This window comes from Phytophthora cinnamomi (genome assembly GCF_018691715.1).
Source record: "Phytophthora cinnamomi strain GKB4 chromosome Unknown Contig12, whole genome shotgun sequence".
In the NCBI taxonomy this organism is placed as follows: Eukaryota; Oomycota; class Peronosporomycetes; order Peronosporales; family Peronosporaceae; genus Phytophthora; species Phytophthora cinnamomi.
The window spans coordinates 904,693-923,746 of NW_027150945.1; the positions used below are offsets into that span (position 1 = coordinate 904,693).

The 19,054-nt window shown below is 51.9% G+C and overlaps 2 protein-coding genes across 2 annotated transcripts; one reads left to right on the forward strand and one right to left on the reverse strand.

The window, feature by feature from the left end:
• Positions 1-4,965: 4,965 nt before the first annotated feature.
• IUM83_13636 (uncharacterized protein) lies at positions 4,966-5,709 on the reverse strand (the record flags this gene model as incomplete). The annotated part of the gene is made up of 1 exon (XM_067938329.1): positions 4,966-5,709. One exon carries the CDS (start codon positions 5,707-5,709, stop codon positions 4,966-4,968), a length of 744 nt encoding a protein of 247 aa, XP_067797973.1.
• An 11,650-nt stretch (positions 5,710-17,359) lies between these two features.
• Positions 17,360-18,880, forward strand: IUM83_13637 (anthranilate synthase component I; the record flags this gene model as incomplete). Its single annotated transcript, XM_067938330.1, has 1 exon — positions 17,360-18,880. One exon carries the CDS (start codon positions 17,360-17,362, stop codon positions 18,878-18,880), a length of 1,521 nt encoding a protein of 506 aa, XP_067797972.1.
• Positions 18,881-19,054: the final 174 nt, after the last annotated feature.

Here is a 19,054-nt window from a genome sequence, read left to right on the forward strand (position 1 = left end):
GCGAAATCTCGAACAAAGCGACGATAATATCCTGCCAGACCTAGAAATTTTGTAGTTCCTTTACGTTCTGCGGTGCGGGCCACTTGTCAATTACATCCGTCGTTTTTAGTCAACCGCTGGGCCGTTAGCAGAGATCGTGTGCCCCAAGAAGTCGATGGTGACTTGTCCAAATTCGCATTTCGCGAGGCGCACATACAGCCGTTGCTCACGGAGCACATCAAATACTTGACGCAAGTGTTTTTCGTACTCGCTCGCGGTGCATGAGAACACGCAAATATCGTTGGGGTAAACTACGACAAAATTGAATCGGTCGAATAGCGAGCGCATTAAGCGAGACCAGATCCCAGGCATTCCACTACACCCCATCGGAGCCACACACCATTGGTAAGTCTTGTTGCGTGTACGAAACGCTGTGTAGGGTCTGGTAGCCGGCTTCACCCTCATTTGGTGATCGCCTTGGGCTAGGTCCAGCGTAAAGAAGAAGACTGCACCACTCAATCTATCAAATAGCTCATCGATGTGGGTATCGAAGTTTAGGCACGAGTGTCTGGCTGTTGAGAAATCTGTAATCCACCACCCAGCGGATCGGCTGTGTTGGGTTCGCTGGCCTTTATCCATTCTGACTTAGTTGGGACATTGTCAGTCACTGGGTTTTTCTTCGGAACTCCGAACACGTTTGACACCCACGGCGAGTTAGAGAGCTCAATTCACACTTTCTCCAGCATGTCAGCGACAAAAATGTCGAGGGCACCTTGCTACGTTTTTGACAGACGAAATAGAGCGCGATTCTGCGGCATTGCTCCAGGCTTCAACGCGATCGCGAACTCCACAGCATGTTGTGGGGGAAGTCCCGCGGTTAGGGTGTCGGGCACTACGTAACTAAACTCATTGAGGATTGATTGCACGTATCGACGTCATGTAGACTTCAGCTGCAATGGCATCACCTTGACGTAGAAGCGTGTTTCATGTCAGGAATCGCTGCGAATCCAAATGACGACCGCGGAGGAAGGTCTGGCAACTCCATTTTCATCGGAGAACCGCACTCATCGGACCGGAGAGGAACTTCATTGACTGGCGGGGTTTGAAGTCATCTGTAAGACGTACACACGCCTGTTGCCGGTGTGTGTACGTCTTACATGTCGGGGCGTTGCCGCGCTTGGGGCAGCGATTGAGCATGTGACCTGCTTGTTTACAGTAGTTGCATAGTCGCTTGCGGCGACACCCTTCGCGTGACACCTGCACAGTGCCAATTTCCATGGGCTCCGGCTGATTACTCTGCGGTGGGAGTCGCGGACGTGCGAAGCGAGCTGATGAGCGTCATCTCTGTACCCAGCCATTGGCTCCTTCAATCTGATCAGGATAGTTGTTGGGGTGTGATCGCTCATACTGCTGAGCTACTGTCATAACGTCCGAAACTGTCTGGCACCGACGATAAATGACTTCTCCGCGGGTCTTTTGCACGAGGCCTTGTGCGAACCACGTGATCTAGTCGAGGTGGCCCATACCTCTAATCTGCGATAATAATTGCCGAAATTGAGCGATGTTGTCATCGAGGTCGGTGCATTCGCGTTGTCGCAGCTGTTGTAGCTCGCTGCGGAGACGTTCTTGTACGTCGATAGGCACGAATTCACGACGAAGGCCTTCGGCCAGCGTGTCCATCGTAGTCAATGACGACTTCGACGCGTAGCTCCAAGACGCAGGGAGGCTCCTTGAGGTGGGAGGCCACCATTGCCACGACTCGCCGTTGGTTGTGGGAAGCATGGTAGTCAATATTATTTGCTTCCAGGTACATGAGGACCTGATCCAGGAAGAGGTCCAGAGAATCGGCCTGCTTGCTGGAGAACGTCGGCATGGACATGACCTCAACCCGGCGCTCTTTTGACGGGTTGTCGACGGGGTATTCACGAGATTGCGCAGCTCTTCTTGCTGCAATGCCATCGTCTCTGCGAGACGGGCGATTGCAGTCATTGCGTCCCCAGCACGGCGGTCTGTTCCATACTGCTTGTTGGTAGGTGTGGCGGCCTACGTTTTCTTCACACAGGTGGGCGGCGGCTCACGCTCGGTCACCGGTTCTTGTTAGTCGACGAAAGTTCTCCCAATCCTCCACGGACGGAAGCAAGTGCTACCAATTTTTGCCTCATTGGGGCTCAGCCGGCCGAGTGCAACTTGTCGGAGTGAGGAGAGGCGAAGGTTGGTGAGATGGTAGAGTAGAGGAAGTAGTTGAGGGTGGAGAGTGAAGGAGACTTGTGAACTTGAGAGTAAATGTGAGAATGATTCTTTTTTGTTTGGAGCCTGCTAAGGAAGCGAGAAAACCTTCAGCACCGCCAGGACATGTATGAATCTAGCTACTCATACAAATAGACTGTTACCCATTGCACCTACAGGGTGCATACTTGAATATGCGCAGTCCGGTCCAGCGGTAGATCACACTGAAGTCATCATTTGTGTCGAGTAAATCTTCGATCGTCGAACAGATGAGGAAAATACAACAGTTCTCGTCGGGTCGTCTCCGTTCATTAAGCTTATTATACTGGGAACACCCAAAGAATGGGTCTCAACGGATCAATTGCGTGATCGTAACTGCGTGACGCGTACCATCGATTTAACCTTCGTGCCACACTATCCAGGCTAGTGTTGAAGGTACCCTATTCAGGAGGGGATAACAATATACGCAGGAGCTGTTCCGGGCGAAGAACGACTTTGTAGGTTTTGGATTAGATTCTGGGCGAGATTAGATGCAACAAGAACTATAATAAGGTAAATCATAAGTTTAAGGCCAAAGTACGTATTTAAGGCCACACATACACATCCAATCGTGAACACGGGATAATAATAGAGCGCTTCTGTTGGCTATAATAGATTTTCATATGGTTTGGAGGGAAACCTTCGAGGTCTTATCATCTTCATGATGTCCGCAGGGCGGTAAGATCTCATTGCCAGAATGACCAAGGAACGGAAGACCTGCACGGTGGCCGAGAAGCGGAGGCCGTTGATGATGTTCACGACAATGCTACGACTGGGGATGTCGAGAAAACAAGAGGAATTATTGTACGAACGCTGAACTGCTGGCTAAAGTTGGATGCTGAGAGCGGTGAATCCATCGACAGCAAGCGCCGAGGACCACCCGCTCGACTTCCGACGGAAGCAGAAGAGTGCATCGTTCAGTTGGTGATTGCGTGGTAGATGATGGGAGCCCACTAACTACGGCGGTGCTGCTGGAGCGTTTGTCGTTGCGAGCGCCATCCGAAGGATGGCAAGCGAATTGGATGTTTTGGATTTGGATTGAAGCCCGATTCACGAGACGAGTAGCTCCTAGCGCTCGAGCTCCTCGTTGTAGTGATGTTCAAGAAATGCACTCACACCCAGCACCATGCTTTGGCTTGAGGCCAACTCCAACAGCTCTTCGGTGGTGCTTAGCGTCGAATGAGCGTAAAACTTCAGTCGTGACCCGTGTACCTCGTAGACTCGACCCGTAACCAAGTGCTCGATTTTGAATGAGTGTGGCTGCGCTTCTGTAACCGCTATGCTCTCATTCGACAAGCGTGCGAGGTCGCGATGCTGATAGATGGGAAGGGTGTGAGCGATGGCGGGTATCGAGGTTTCTTAGTTCGGCGTCCGGCGTTAGGAAATCGCAAGTCACAAGCAGTTACGACGGATCGAAACGAGGTCACGAAACCCGATATCACAACATTGTTCTGGTCGCTCGCCAAGGTGGTAATTGAGCACAAAATGGAGCCTTCTCGCATTTTGCAACGTAGATGAAGCCGCATTTGAAAGCGGTAGGTTCTGCGTGGATCTCGAAATGTATGGCACACAGACCACACGATTAATTTTCACTTCTCCTTTATTGCGTGTGTGAGTGCTGGAGGTCTTGTGATGCCCCCTCTATTCATTCTTCCCGGCGAGCGAGTTGATAATCACATTCTTGGAGACTGTGCACAGCTACCTGCTCTTCTTGTCCCTGAGTCAGGGTCAGGGACCCTTACCGACAACGTGTTCACCTGCGCGACTCGCTCTGGTACACGTGGTCCACCGCAGTGCTGGCCTTCGCCGTATGGGACGTCACGATCGTCGTGCTGGGCTCAGTGATCATAGTCTGCTCGTAGATGAGCTACATCGGCTAGATGGCGTTCAACGAGCGGGTGGTCAACTTCTGCTGCAAGCGGCCGGAGGCCGACGCGCTAGAGAAGGAGGAGAAAGCTCGCCGGCCGGCGACATGTAATACGTAGCCATCGTATGACAAGTAAACGTATAGCCTCTATAATTACATTAAGGTCATCGGTATAGATTTATACATCTATAATCGCACTTACCAGAAATTATAGTGTAGTACCAACCATGTGTTGACGCCCATACTAAAGGCAAGATATTTCTTGGCCTTAAACTAGTCGACGGCTCAAAAAGGAGGCATCTTGTTCGCAAGGATACCACGAGACAGGAAACCGTGCCGAGACAAACTGCAACTATCCAAAACCTCGTTGGAATAGCGCAGATTTCTTATCTGCCAAGAACGTTTCCATAGCTATCTTGGGTCGAAACCTACAGGCTGTCAAAGTTGGGTAATCTGTTTCTGGCCTTAAACTCATGATTTACATAAATAATTTTCCACGCAGCGGCAGTCAAGATTGCTCTGGATGGGAACCTCGGTCAGCCCCTCCGGGGCAGAAATTACAGGGCAGAAAAATGAGCGGATGCCATTCTGGCATCGACTGGAGAAGAAATGGAGTGACGTGCGAGTGGGACGTCAAGGCTCGTACTCGGTTGAACAGCTCGAAAGTCTGGATCGCTATTGCAGAACCACATCCACGGCACGAGTCGCATTGGTGTGCATACTCACACCGTTACCTGCACTAACTACGGCGGTGCTGCTGGAGCGTTTGTCGTTGCGAGCGCCATCCGAAGGATGGCAAGCGAATTGGATGTTTTGGATTTGGATTGAAGCCCGATTCACGAGACGAGTAGCTCCTAGCGCTCGAGCTCCTCGTTGTAGTGATGTTCAAGAAATGCACTCACACCCAGCACCATGCTTTGGCTTGAGGCCAACTCCAACAGCTCTTCGGTGGTGCTTAGCGTCGAATGAGCGTAAAACTTCAGTCGTGACCCGTGTACCTCGTAGACTCGACCCGTAACCAAGTGCTCGATTTTGAATGAGTGTGGCTGCGCTTCTGTAACCTTGAAAGGGCCCACCCACTGGCCCAGTAGCTTGTTATTCGGTAAACGTTGGTCGATTCTCGACCACAGCACAAAATCACCAACATCAAAGTTCACCGGCGTGCCCTTGTGTGCCATCATATCCTGGAGCCGCTTGCGTTCTTTGACGTCGGTGATCTCGCGATGTATTTCATGCAGCGATGAGCGCAGGTCCTCCAGCAGGATGTCCATATCATTTAAGTCAATCACCCGTTCCTCAGTCGTCTCGCTTGCAGGAGCCACCACCACATCCAAAGCCGACGAAGCTGGTAGACCTGTGAAGATCTCAACCGGAGAGTGGCCAGCTAGCGACTGCACCGCGGTGTGTTTCAGGTTGGCTTGTAGAGCAGGCAGTAAGTATGGCCATTCATGGTAATCCAGAGCATATTCCAGCAGAATTGCTCGGAGCACTTGCAGGACATCCCTGTTCAGCCTCTCGACGGTCCCATTGAACCATGTAGAGTAGACAGGTGTGAAGTTTTGTTCAATCTTGAGCCGCGCTGACATATGCAACATCATCTCGTTGCGGTAATGAGTCCCTTGGTCCGAAAGCAGCGTCTTAGGAATTCCATAGCGAGCCGCCCATAGTAACAACGATTCCGCTGCCACATACGCTGTCGGCGTCGCACATGGAAACAGTTCGCAAAAATGTGAAAGATCGTCCTTTACTACAAGGAGGTAGGTTGAGTCTCCGTAGCCTTCACCAAGGCTCAAGAAGTCCCAATGGACAATTTCATTGCGTTCCATCGGGGTCAGCAGCGGGCCGTAAGTGCGAGGTATCAGTCGAGGGCCCTTCACATGCTTGCAGAGCAGGCTTTGGCGAACAAACTTGGCTACTTTATCCTCCACCTTTGTGATGTAGAACCGTGCTTTCAACGCCACCGCTTCCTGACCGCGATGGCCTTGGGATCCACAGTGAGCGACAACAAAAATTCGGGCAAGTAGATCCTTTGCTCCTGTCGGGATCCAGGGCAGACCATCCATGACAAGCACACCATTCTCCTCCGAAAGGGCAACTTTCAGCCGAGATTGCTCACGTCCGGTGCCTGCCTGCGCATTCACAATGTCATTCCACGTAGGAAACACGAAGTGCTCGTCCGTTAGCGTACGTAGTGCTGACAATTCATCCACAGGAACAACTCGACGCCCGCGCGTCTGCACTGCATCCACTGAAATCGAGTCTACCTCACGTACATGCCACCTCGATACGATGTCCGCCCACACACTGTCCGTGTCGGAGATGTGTTCGATCGTGTAGTGGAGCCCGCACAAGCGCACCGACCACCGTTGTAGCCGATCCCTGACGTGTTTCTTCAGTTCGTCATGTGAGCAAAAATGTAGATGAGGTTTGCATGGTCACAAAAAAGTCGGAATCCTTTTGGACGGAGAAGTAGGTACTCGAGATCGTGGCATGCCTTAACGATCGGGTACGCCTCTTTCTCGACCACGATCCAGTTGAGTTGAGTGTGTTTGACGCCCTTGCAGATCACAAGCTGGTGGTTCTGTTGCTCAACTTGAACACCGAGTTGCCAACGGCAGACCTGGGTCACTACAATACTGATGCCAGATAGTGATGCGTCTGTGAATACACACAAGTCTGCGTCGGGGTCAGGGTAGACCATCATGGCTGAGTCCTTCACCAGTGACACCACACTTTCAAAGGCAACACGCTCTTTATCGGTCCACTGAGTGGAAACCTGCAGGGCATTGCGGTTCCGCTGACCAATTCGTTTCTTCTCAGCCTCCAACTTGGCATGGAGAGGTGCAATAACGCGAGAATAGTCTGGTAGCGATTCGTGCAACCAATTCGTCGTGAACACGAAGCGCTGCAGGTCGGCGACTGTAGCCGGAAGGGGGAGCCTTGCGAGCGCGTCCACCCTCGTCGGATCATGACGAACACCGTCCGCCGAAAACAACCGCCCACACCAGAGGATTTCCAGTTCGAAGATAGAACTTTTCGCCATGTTCAGCTTCAAATTCGCCTCTGAAATAATTGTAAAGAACTTGCGCAACACAAAACAGTAAATCTTCGATCGTTGGCGCAAATAAAATCACATCGTCCACCCATACAAGTGCCGAGTGGGGGATGAGGGGGGCCAACAGGGTTTGCATTTGGGACTGAAAATGCAAAGCCGAGTCCATCGCACCTTGTGGTACACGATTAGGCGTGTACACTCCGTCTGGCATCGCAAACGAGAACAACTCGTGGTAGTCAGGATGCAAGGGGAGTTTCCAGAAGCCATGGGTCAAATCAAACCTGGCGAACACCTTCTTCCCCAGTAGCACCTCCATGATCGTAGCAGTAGATGGCATCACACCTGCAATCGGGATGGTCAGCCGGTTTACGGGGCGATAGTCGATCGTGAGACGGAACCTGTCGCGGGAACCTGGCTTCCGGACAGGGACGACAGCACAAGCCCAGCGCGACGCATTATTCTTGGTCACCAGTCCTTCTGCCACCAGCGACTTAACATACTCGCGAATAAACTCAGCCTGCAATGGAGCATACTTATGAGGAGGGTTGTGGTATGGTCGGGCATCTTCACGCAGCTTAACATACAATGCCTCGACAGAAGCAGCCGCCCCAGAGCCCACTGCATCGTGCCAAATATTGGGGAATAGCTCCAGCAATTCACGCACAGCAACCAGATGTTTGCGGGGCAGACCGTTAGCGACAGCTCGCTCCAGTAGTTTGTCCAGCGTGGTTACTTGCGGCGCAGCTTGGTCTGTCAGCTCGGCTCCCACTGGAAACTCGTCCTCCTCATCCTCCAATAAAGTCGAGTGTGCTAATTGAGCCAATGTCTGGTCAATGTCGATACCTAAACGCTTGAGGGTATCTTTGCCCAACAGTAATTCGTCACCATCACCTTCCAACACTAGACACGGCATCCGAGCGTAAGTTAACAGCGCCAGCGATGGTCACGAGCTTAAGGTCCAGCGTCACATCCATCTCGCAGACTTGGGCGCTCCCGTCAGCCAGAGTCACACTAACGGGGAAATGAGAGGCACTAGCCCAAGGCCAGGTTGAACTGCACGTAGCGAGTCTGCCATGGAGCTGGAGATCACACTGATGTCGGCACCAGTATCCGCAATGTATGCCACCTCGAGAAGTCCATTGACCCGCACAATATTCCTTGGGGCGCCGGCCCGAACTGTCTTGGAGCGAATCGAGCCGGTCCGTTGTTCCTTGGTGGCCCGATAATGCTGCCGCGCGGCCTCCTTCTGAGCGTCCGTCGCCTTCGGGCAGTCTCTGAGCCAGTGGGGGGCCCTTGCACACTAGACATCCATCTTGGGGTGGCGGTCGTGAAGGCCTAGCCGCCGGTGTAGCACCACTGACGCTGGCTGTGCCGGAGCACGTGAAGTGCTGTCCTTGGAGCTGTCGCTGGAACGTCGCTGCGGCTTCCGCCCTGGCTTGCTTGACTTCGTGTCGCGTTTGGTGATGGTGTCCTGTGACATCCGGTGAAACTGCTGCTGCACCTTCGCGTGTTCTAATATCAAATCAAAGAGAGCGACATCGTCAGACTTACACAGTCGCGCCTCTCTAATTCTATCAGTCTGCTGATTTGCGCCTTCAGCACGTGGGGCTGCAAATTATCTACCAGCAGGCGACACCGGGCCTTCATCCGGCTTTTGCAGCCCACATCAGACTCGTTGCCAACCCCGATTAGCCCTTGTAGGCCGTTGTCTTCAACAGTCCCGTTGAAGTCATCATTGTAGCGAAGCATACGCGCGTCACAATCATCTAGCGAGAGGTCCATCCTCAGCGATTGGCGGAACATCGACGCGACATCCGACACAAACTCGTTTTTGAGTGTGCGGCAGCGAGCGTGCAGGCTCCCATAATGTCCGCATCGGTTACGCTGTCCACCGGTTTCTTGAGCACGTACATGGCTATGTTCTTCAGCATCTTATGCTTCACAGAACTCTTTAATGTAGCCACGACGTTGTCAACGTTTCACCAGTTGTAGTACATCGATGTCGTATCTTCTCTAAGTAGCGCTCCCACTCACGATGCCACTCGATCAGCGCAGCGTGGTCCCAACTGGCCAATTCGGGAGCACGAATGACCTCGAAGATAGGCTGGGGAATCGACATCTCCACGTCGCCATCCGAGTCAACAGTGTAGCGCGCCACGGACATGTTGAAGTCGACCGAATTTATATCCGCTTCAACCGCACCTAAGGCGAACTTATCTGGAGTCGCACTTAATCGAAGTCGCATTTAGTAGATGACGCTTGGTACAGCCTTCGACGAAGACAGGAGGCCACCCACACCGACGAGCGACTTCCGGGATTAACAAACCCACGCTTCGAAGAGCGCAAAGCTAGTTTTGTCGCGAAACCCAGGGTGATCCATTGAAGGAAAGTTTATTAATGAAGAAAAACACAGCAAACAAATTCGAGGACCTGAACTAACCTCTCTCCTACAGTCTCCTTGTGTTCTTGTCCAGGTCCAACCTCCATGCAGTCGTGGGCACGTGCCTCCGCCCACTTGGTGCCTGTGCCGCGTGCATCAAACCCAGTAGAATCTCCTGCCGCAATCCCCACCATAGTTTGCATGCACCTTGGCGCGTGCCCTAGTACTTCGAGCTCCTGCCATTGGCTCGCAGCTCGAGCACACAGGAAATTGACGCTGCGGCCGAGTCCAGGCTTGAACTCGGACCGTAATCCTGGCGACACCTACCCACACCAATGTCATGACACAATTGACCAAACCAACACAACCAGCGCTACAGACGAAAGCATTTATTTTAGAAGGTCTTCAGATGGTGTTCCAACGTGAGTACCTTGTGCCTGTTGAGTATGTTGAGTGTCTTGTGCTTCTCGTATTCGCGATCTACAAGTCAATCCTTAGGCTGTTACCGAATGCCATATACTACCCTGATGCGGTATGGAATTTGGGGACAAGCGCTGTGGATAATATGCTTGCATTGGTTGCAATGGAGGCTGCATCATTGCTGTCACTCCAATGTTTCTTGAAGCGCAAGTTTGAGTTCTCACCACTTTCCCAGCTTGCATTCGTGCTTGAGACGCAGATGTATGTAATCCAAGCATGTCTATTCCTTGGATTTGTGATCCTACTGCAGTTTGAGCTGGCGCATCCAGGTGAGTGCATTCGATGAAAATGATCTGTGGAGTATTTTGAGTTTATGAACGCATTGACCTTCCCCGCAGGAGTCGATTTCACTTTTCGGTTCGAGTGGGTGCGAGGCAACCAGTAGGTTCTTATTGCGTCTATGTTGTCAACCCCGCGGGTTCTCCCCGAAAACGAGGCAGCATTAAAGGTGGGACCGATTTTCGACGTCGGCAGTTGGTAACTGTTGATGTAGCAGGCTTTAGCGCTTGAGAGAAGGACTTGTAGAAGATACGGTGAAAAGAGGAGTGAGATTAAGAAGTTATGGAGCAGGGAGCTAGTCGTGCTGCTCACTCGAGAGAAGTATGTGGTTGCCTAAAACACAGATAAATATCGCGCCTACCAACCATTTGACGTTGGATATCAAAGTTTAGAGTCACTGTACTGCGCGTGTCCTTTCAGTATTAGAATAAAGGGTCCACACGGTACTTCGGCTAGGGCTGTGTGACGAGCCCTAACCTCAACAGCCTCCCTGGCTCGTCATCAGGGAACTATCCGGAAGATTTGAGCCAGCACTTTTATGCTTGGCAAATCGTAGCGTAGTGGTTTGCGTGTCTGGATCGCAGTCCAGACATCGCGGGTTCGATTCCCACAATGAACACAGTTTTCACTGAGCAGTGCAATTGCGGTTGACTAAGGGCTTTGGTAGCCCTCTGCAACTGCTGCTTGCGCTGTTTGGTGAGTACACTTGTGTTCCGGCGACGATGTGACCGGTGTCATGGCTTGCACTGATATCAAACAATTATGCTTAATAGTGCATCACATTATTATTAGTAGCTTTATTGTTGCTTCACGTATGCATCTATATATATTTGGTGGCTGTGTGCCAGGAAAACCTCGTGAGAGGGGAAAAGCTATAGGGCATCGTGAGTAAACCTTGTAGGAGAAACCTCACGTATAACCTGTGACTCAATATCCATTGAAGTGCTACGATTAACTGAGTTAGTGTCTCTAGTTGTCTTAAGTGTTGCTAATTGTCGCTGGCTTAAGTGAATACATACCTAAATTGCGACGCAAATTTCGAAACTAATGCTTGTCTAGTGCTTTCGTGAAGATATCAGCTACCATCGACTTGGTATTGCAATAAACGACTTTGAATTCGTGTCGTCTACCTTTTCTTCAACAAAATGATAACGGATGTCAATACGCTTTGATCGTCCGTGTAGTTCCGGGTTGGTAGCGATCTTAACGCAGCTTTGATTGTCCTCCATAATAACTGTCGATTTAGTAGTAGAAAACCCAAGCTCTTTGAGTAGTAGTTTAAGAAATATTACTTCTTGTATGCAATGACACTCTGCTTCCGTAGTTGAGAGCACTACCGTGTGGTGCTTTCTCGATAGCCATGATATCGGACTTTTTCCGATCATTGTGACATATCCTCCAACTGATCTTCTACTGTCAGGGCAATTGGCATAGTCTGAGTCCGTGTAAGCTGTAAGATGATCGGCTAGATTGCTGGCGTCTATTGTAACGGGGTTACACGTGCAAGTGGCTACAAGCCACTTGTGATTTTAACAGATAGGATATCTGTTAAAGTATTTTTATACTTCCTCACCTTGGTGTTAGTCACACCAATGGATACATTGAAGTGGGCCACCACAGTGAGTGGTCCACACCTACCCAAAGATCCTATTGGTAGAAAGCAGCATCTTTCTACCAATTAGATACGTGCATATTAGCGAGGCTCTGACAGCCAGCCGCTGTCAACCCCTTTTATAGATGATAAACAGTTTTAGCAGATTTAGGAAGAAAATCAATTCGCAAACAATACAGTTCTCATTTTACCTAATCTAAGTAACTTGGAGTCTTATCTGCTTTAAATTATATTTGTCTATTCAAATATAATTAACCTAAGTAATTACTAAGTACTTACGCTTCCTCATACACGTAGCGCAACGTGTAAGCAAAAGTATTGAGTCAAGTTACACCCACTACATCTATAGATGTTGATCCACCAAGCAGTATACCTTGGTTTGTTGTGCCTGATAGGTATTTTAGACCTCTCATCACTGCTTTCCAGTGTTCCATTCCAGAACTTGATAAGAATTGGCTGACTTCGCGCATATAGAATGCTAGATCTGGGCGAGTGCCAACAATGAGGTACATGATACTTCCAACAACTTCTCGGTATGGGATATCTTTCATTGCTTCGCTCTCGTCTTGAGTGGTGGGCTCCATGGCGTTTGTGAGCTTAATGCTGCGGTCTGATGGCGTCGCAGTTGAGTATGTGACGAGGTGTTTGAACCTGTCGAGGACGTTTGTTGCATACTTGCGTTGATGAATAAGAATGGTTTTGTCTTGGCGGTTTCGTTCGATTGACCAGCCGAGGATGTATTTCACCTCCCCTAAATCTGTCATTGAAAATCTCTGTTTCAGGGCCGAATTAATACGACATACGAGGTTAACCGTGGGAGCGATGATAAGCAAGTCATCTACGTAGACTACAATGTAGCAGACCTGTCCGTCAAACGTCGCCATAAAGACACAGCGATCCTTAATCAGCTTTCGAAAACCGAGACTCTCTAGGAAGGTAGACAATGTCTGATACCAAATACGAGGCGCTTGTTTAAGACCATAGAGGCTTTTAATAGTTTGCACACCAAGTGTTCTTGACCAGGGGCGTGAACCCCTCCGGCTGAGCCATGTATATTTCCTCAGATAGGAAGCCATTGAGAAAGGCAGTTTTAACATCCATCTGATGGGTCTCATATTCAAGAAGCGCAGCTATCATAAGGAGAAGGCGAAGCACTTCCATCCGTATGACAGGTGAAAATATATCGTCATAGTCAATACCATACTGTTGTAAAAATCTTTTGATAACCAGACGGGCCTTGAATTCATCTATCTCGCCAGTGCCAGTATACTTGACAACAAAGACCCAGCGGTTTTGGAGAACACGCCGGCCTTTCGGCGGAGGGACAAGGACCCACGTCTTAGTTTTCGTAAGGGACTGGTATTCGGATTCGGCTGCTGTTCGCCATTCTCTCGCGTATGAAGATGCCATTGCTGCTTTATATGTATTGGGTTCCGGTACGTAGCGGATAGCAAGAACTGATTGAATACATTCTGCTGCTTCCTCGGAATCTTCCTTAAAATTTAGCTCAGTCAGATTTATTTCATCCTCGTACCGAGGGCGTTTAGTTGAGCGATGTGGAGGAGTAGAAGGCGTCTCCGATATAAAGGAATAGTTTATTGTGCCCATTTCTCAGTGATAGAAGCGGTTTCGGCGTCGCTGCGATATCAGATGATAGTGGGATAGTCTCGTCACTTGGTCCGACCTGCGGTGTTATGTTCCGCCTCTACAGGTGTATCGTCTGTAGTTGTCGATGGGGCTGGATCTGTCAATGCGGCAAGTTGTAGCGGCAGTGACAGTGGTTCGGAGGTATCATCAACGGTTCCAATCGTTGGAAAACTGGTTTCATTAAAGACCACCTCGCGGCTGTAGACGATCGTATGAGATTTTATGTCCATAAGACGATAGCCTTTCTTATGTTCGGGAATACCCAGATACATACATAGCTTAGCTCGTGCATCGAGCTTGTCCCTGTAGATGATATTCACGTGATCGTATGCTGCACAGCCGAATACTTTCAGATACTCCACGCTGGGTTTACGGTTGTACCAGAGCTCGTAAGGAGTGAGTCGATATGTGTTCTCGCTAGGTGTCATATTTAGTAGTGTAGTGACATGAGTAGCACATTCCGCCCAAAGCATCTTAGGTAGTTTGGCATCGAGTAGGAGAGCACGGATGCATTCTAGGATCGTGCGATTTTGTCGTTCGGTTACACCGTTCTGTTGCGGTGTGTATGCATTTGTGAATTGTGCATGTGTTCCATACCATGTAAAGATAATTCGACCAGGTTTTTCATATTCCTTGGCATTATCGGCTTGAAGTACCCTAATATCCTTATCTTCTGAGGGGCCTGTATACTCAAGAAGATGAATGTCTGAGCAGGAGATATTCAATGCTTTCATCCGGAAGTTTTCGTAGCAGGAGTATATCTGACTCCGTACTTTGATAGGGTATAGGAACATGTAGCGAGTGAAGTCATCAATAAAGACAATAAAGTACCGGCACCCGCTAATACTAGGAACAGGTAGCGGTCCACAAATGTCAGAATGAACTTTATGTAGAGGCATGATAGCACGCTCAACATGTATATTGGAATGAAATTCATTGCGGTGTGACTTCGCATACGTGCAAGTAGAACAAAAGAAATTGTCTCAGGGAACTACGGCTGTGTCTTCGAGTCACTTTAGCGCCTGGTCCTTAGTCAGGGCCTGTAAGACACGAAAGTTAGGATGACCTAGGCGTTTGTGCAAGAGCATAATAGCAGTGGGCTTACCTGACATGGCCACGTGGACTTCTTGCTTTTTGATCGGCGAGGCCGTGAACTGGTACAGCTTGGCACTGGTGGACTTCTTTGCCTTGACATTGAACCTTTGGTCCGACTGCACCGTGCATACGGCGCGCTGGAATGTGATGCGGAAGTCATGCTCCACTGCTGCAGGAACCGATAACAGGTTGAACCTCAGTTGAGGTGCGTAGAGTACGTCACGCAGCGTGAGTTGGTGGTGTCGTCCCTTTGAGTCGGTGACTTGGAGCACGACATCGCTGGTTCCTTCAATTGAAATCTCGGATTTTCCGCCGACGGTGATGAAACCGGAGGTAGGATTCTTCGAGATGAACCATTCAGCATGCTGAGTGACATGACTGAGTCGATGGTCCAATTGGAGTCGAAGCTAGCGCTGGCTTGAGCGGTGAGGCTGATGGCAGGCGGTGCCGGCTTGATTACAGTGGCAAGCCTCATCACGGCGAGTTTGCCTGTAGCCTCCTTCTTCACGGCGAGACAGTTGTTGACTCTTGTCGTTTGGTGCCACGGTTGTAACTGCCACGACCGCCATTGTTCCGACCTCGACCGCCTTTCTGCCATGATCCACGGCCACGACCCGAATTGTTGTCACGTCGTTCGTAAGGGTGGGACCTGCGAAGATTTCCGCCGCGAAACTCGAAATTCGCTGGTAGAACGGTGCCCGCCTTGACAGTGCCATCGCGGAGATCCTTCTGCAACCCACGGCATAGTCGAATGTGATGATATGGCTTTTGGCAGTAGCTGCACACTTCGCCGTAGGACGTACCACGTGATGTGGGTTGCTCTGGTGCAATAGGTGCACGTTCATCCTTGGTCCTTCGACTTTCAGGAGTACCCTTCGCCAGAGAGTAGCGCGTTTGCGCCTCCATCTTGCGGACTTTATTCTCGATGCTCATCTGGAGTTCATCGTACGGGATGTACTTCCGATTTCCTTTCCAGATGCGCAGATCGTCTTGCCACGACGCTGGCATGGAGTGGAACAGGATCAGTGACTTCTGTCTATCCGTGAGGACCGATTCGGTCGCCTTGGACGCCGCGCTGTCCAACGACTCGCCCAGCACATTCAACGCGATCAGCGGCAGCAGCGCCGGATCGTCTTCCGTGCTCTCCGCCGCCAACGGCTCCAACATCGCCTCTCATCGCGTCTTCGAGAACGAGGAAAAACTCGTTCACATCACTCCCTTCCTCGTACTTGGTTTCCATGAGGAAGTGCTGGATGAAGTACGGGTCGCCACGGAACGCGGCTCCCTCGTACTTCTTACAGATGGCTTGAAAAATGGCGTAAGCCGAGTGAAGGTTCTTGACAAGACGGATGTGCGTGTCGTCCATCGTCTTCATCAGAAGGGCCTTGGTTTGCGCTTCCATGCGGCGCAAGCGCCGGGATGACAACGGTGCAGGTCTCTCTTTCTTGGCTCGGCGCTGCGATTTCCGCTGCGATTTCCGCTGCGAAAACGAGCGTATCGGTGAGGGTGGGCTGTGTGTCGACTTTGTCTTGCCGTCCTCGTCGCTGGCCGCTTCGTCCTCCTCAGAGCTTGACTCATAGTCGACGGCTTGAGAGTCGTAGTCGACAGGAGTAGACGCCTTGGGAGGGTCTTCGACGTCGGACATTTCGGCGTTGTCTGCCGAACCATCTTCGTCTTCGTCGTCATCGTCGCTCACTCCGTCGTAGTCCTTCTTGGTGACGAAGCCGAGGAGGTGCTTGCCATCAAGCGATGCCGTCACTCGGGTCTTCCACACGTCGAAATTTCTTGACCCGGTAAGTCGGGGGAAGTCGTCACTCGAGACTTGGCTGGGACTCATGACCTGTTGATGTAGCAGGCTTTAGCGCTTGAGAGAAGGACTTGTAGAAGAGACGGTAAAAAGAGGAGTGAGATTAAGAAGTTATGGAGCGGGGAGCTAGTCTTGCTGCTCACTCGAGAGAAGTATGTGGTTGCCTAAAACACAGATAAATATCGTGTCTACCAACCATTTGACGTTGAATATCAAAGTTTAGAGTCATTGTACTGCGCGTGCCCTTTCAATATTAGAATAAAGGGTCCACACGGTACTTCGGCTAGGGCTGTGTGACGAGCCCTAACCTCAACAGTAACATAATGGGTCTTCGACGCTTTTCGTATTCGTGAAAGTCATGGCAGCTCAATCGCGATTAGAAGCAAACATGCCCCCGGATCGCCAAGAAACCAAAGGGACAGAAGGGCGCGCAGTATCCCAATGCGTGCCATGAGAACTGTGATGATAGTCTGGGCGGCTGTCAGGTTGGGGTCATTCTTCCAATTTTATAACGCCTCTCAAAAGTACAAGAACCTTGATCGCTCCTCCGTCTTCCCAACTTATTACTTTCTCCTGGACGATCGAGTGGTTGCTATATCGTTGTTTCGGCGAGATTACGCAATCAATCTACCATCCTCTTGAAGTGGTTCTCATGCGGCGTGGTCCACAGAGCCGTCGAATTTTCTTGTGGCACCACCACCCTCTCTACAAGGTACTTCCACCTCTGTAAGACAACTCTTCACGCCACCTTCGCGTCACCTCTCCCTCCCTATTGGGCGAACACGCCTTGCTGCAGCCATTCCGGTCGTCACCACTTGTGCGTTTGGGGTCAGCAACACGCCCAACACCTCACCTCGCCTCCTCCTCCCCTGCAGCTCTTCACACCGCCCGCCATGTCCTTCCAGCCGCAACTGGAGCGCGTCGCGCAGCTGCAGCAGCTGGCCGAGAACAGCGACAAGAACCTCGTGCCCGTGTACCTGGACGCCGTGGCCGACCTGGATACGCCCGTGAGCGTGCTGCTCAAGCTGCGCGAGGGCCAGACGCACTCGTTCCTGCTCGAGTCCGTGGCGCCCGGCGAGAAGATCGCGCGCTACTCGTTCATCGGCGCCGGCCCGCTCAAGGTGGTGGCCACCGGCCCGGGCCAGAGCTTCGAGGGCGACCCGCTCGTGAACCTGGAGAAGGAGATGCAGAGGTTCCGCACCGTGACGCTGCCCGAGCTCAGCGTGCCCATGACGGGCGGCGCCGTGGGCTACTGCGGCTTCGACGCCATCCGCCACTTCGAGCCCAAGATCGCGCCCTACGTGGACGCCCAGAAGGACGTGCTCAAGGTACCCGAGAGCATCTACATGTTCTTCGACACGGTCGTGATCTTCGACCACGTGTTCCACTCGCTCAAGATCGTGTCGCACTGCCGCCTGGACACGGGTGACCTGGCAGCCGCCTACAAGGAGGCCACCGACAAGATCCTGGCCGTCAACGCGGCGCTCGAGAAGCCCCTCGTGCGCACGTCCACCGTGAGCCACGCCAGTGTGCCCACCACCTCCAAGATCGACCTGGAGGCCGCTTCCAACGTCGGCAGGGCCGGCTACATGGGCTTCGTGAAGAAGCTCAAGGAGCACATTGTCGACGGCGACATCTTCCAGGCCGTGCCGTCCCAGCGGCTGGCCGTGGACCTCCCGAAGGACGTCACCTCGCTGGATCTGTACCGCCAGATGCGCGCCATCAACCCGTCGCCGTACATGTTCTTCCTGGACATGGGCGAGGACTTCCAGATTGTCGGCGCGTCGCCTGAGATGCTGGTCAAGGTGGACCACGACCGCGTCGTCGAGACCCACCCCATTGCTGGTACGCGCCACCGCGGCGCCAATGACGAGGAAGACGACGCGCTGGAGAAGGACCTGCTCGCCGACGAGAAGGAGCGCGCCGAGCACATCATGCTGGTGGACCTGGGCCGCAACGACGTCGGCCGCGTGGCCAAGCCCGGCTCCGTCCGGGTGGAGCGCCTCATGCAGATCGAGAAGTACTCGCACGTGATGCACATCGTGTCTGTGGTCAAGGGCGACCTGCGCGAGGACCGGACCGTGTACGACGCCTACCGTGCCATGTTCCCCGCTGGCACGCTGTCTGGCGCGCCCAAGGTGCGTGCGATGGAGCTCATCTGCTCGCTGGAGACCGAGCGCCGCGGCGTGTACTCTGGCTCCGTGGGCTACTTCAGTTTCTCCGGTTTCCTGGACACGGCCATCGCCATCCGCACCATGGTGGTCAAGGACGGCAAGGTCTATTCGCAGGCGGGCGGCGGCATCGTGTACGACTCGGACCCGCAGGCCGAGTACATGGAGACGGTCAACAAGCTGGGCTCGGCCGTCAAGACGCTCGAGAAGTGCGCCGCGCACATGACGCCGTCGGCGCAGTAGCTCCTTTCGCCCAAACCGCGTGACCCCCGCAGTGTCCAGCACTGCTGAGATAAATACATTGTGCACTTCTTGCTCCTGTACCAGCTAGCCCACAGCACAGCCAGCAACTAAATACTAGTAGCACAGTTGAAGTTGCCTTGCAGACCGAAAGTCTCCGCTGGCTACTGTTCTGTG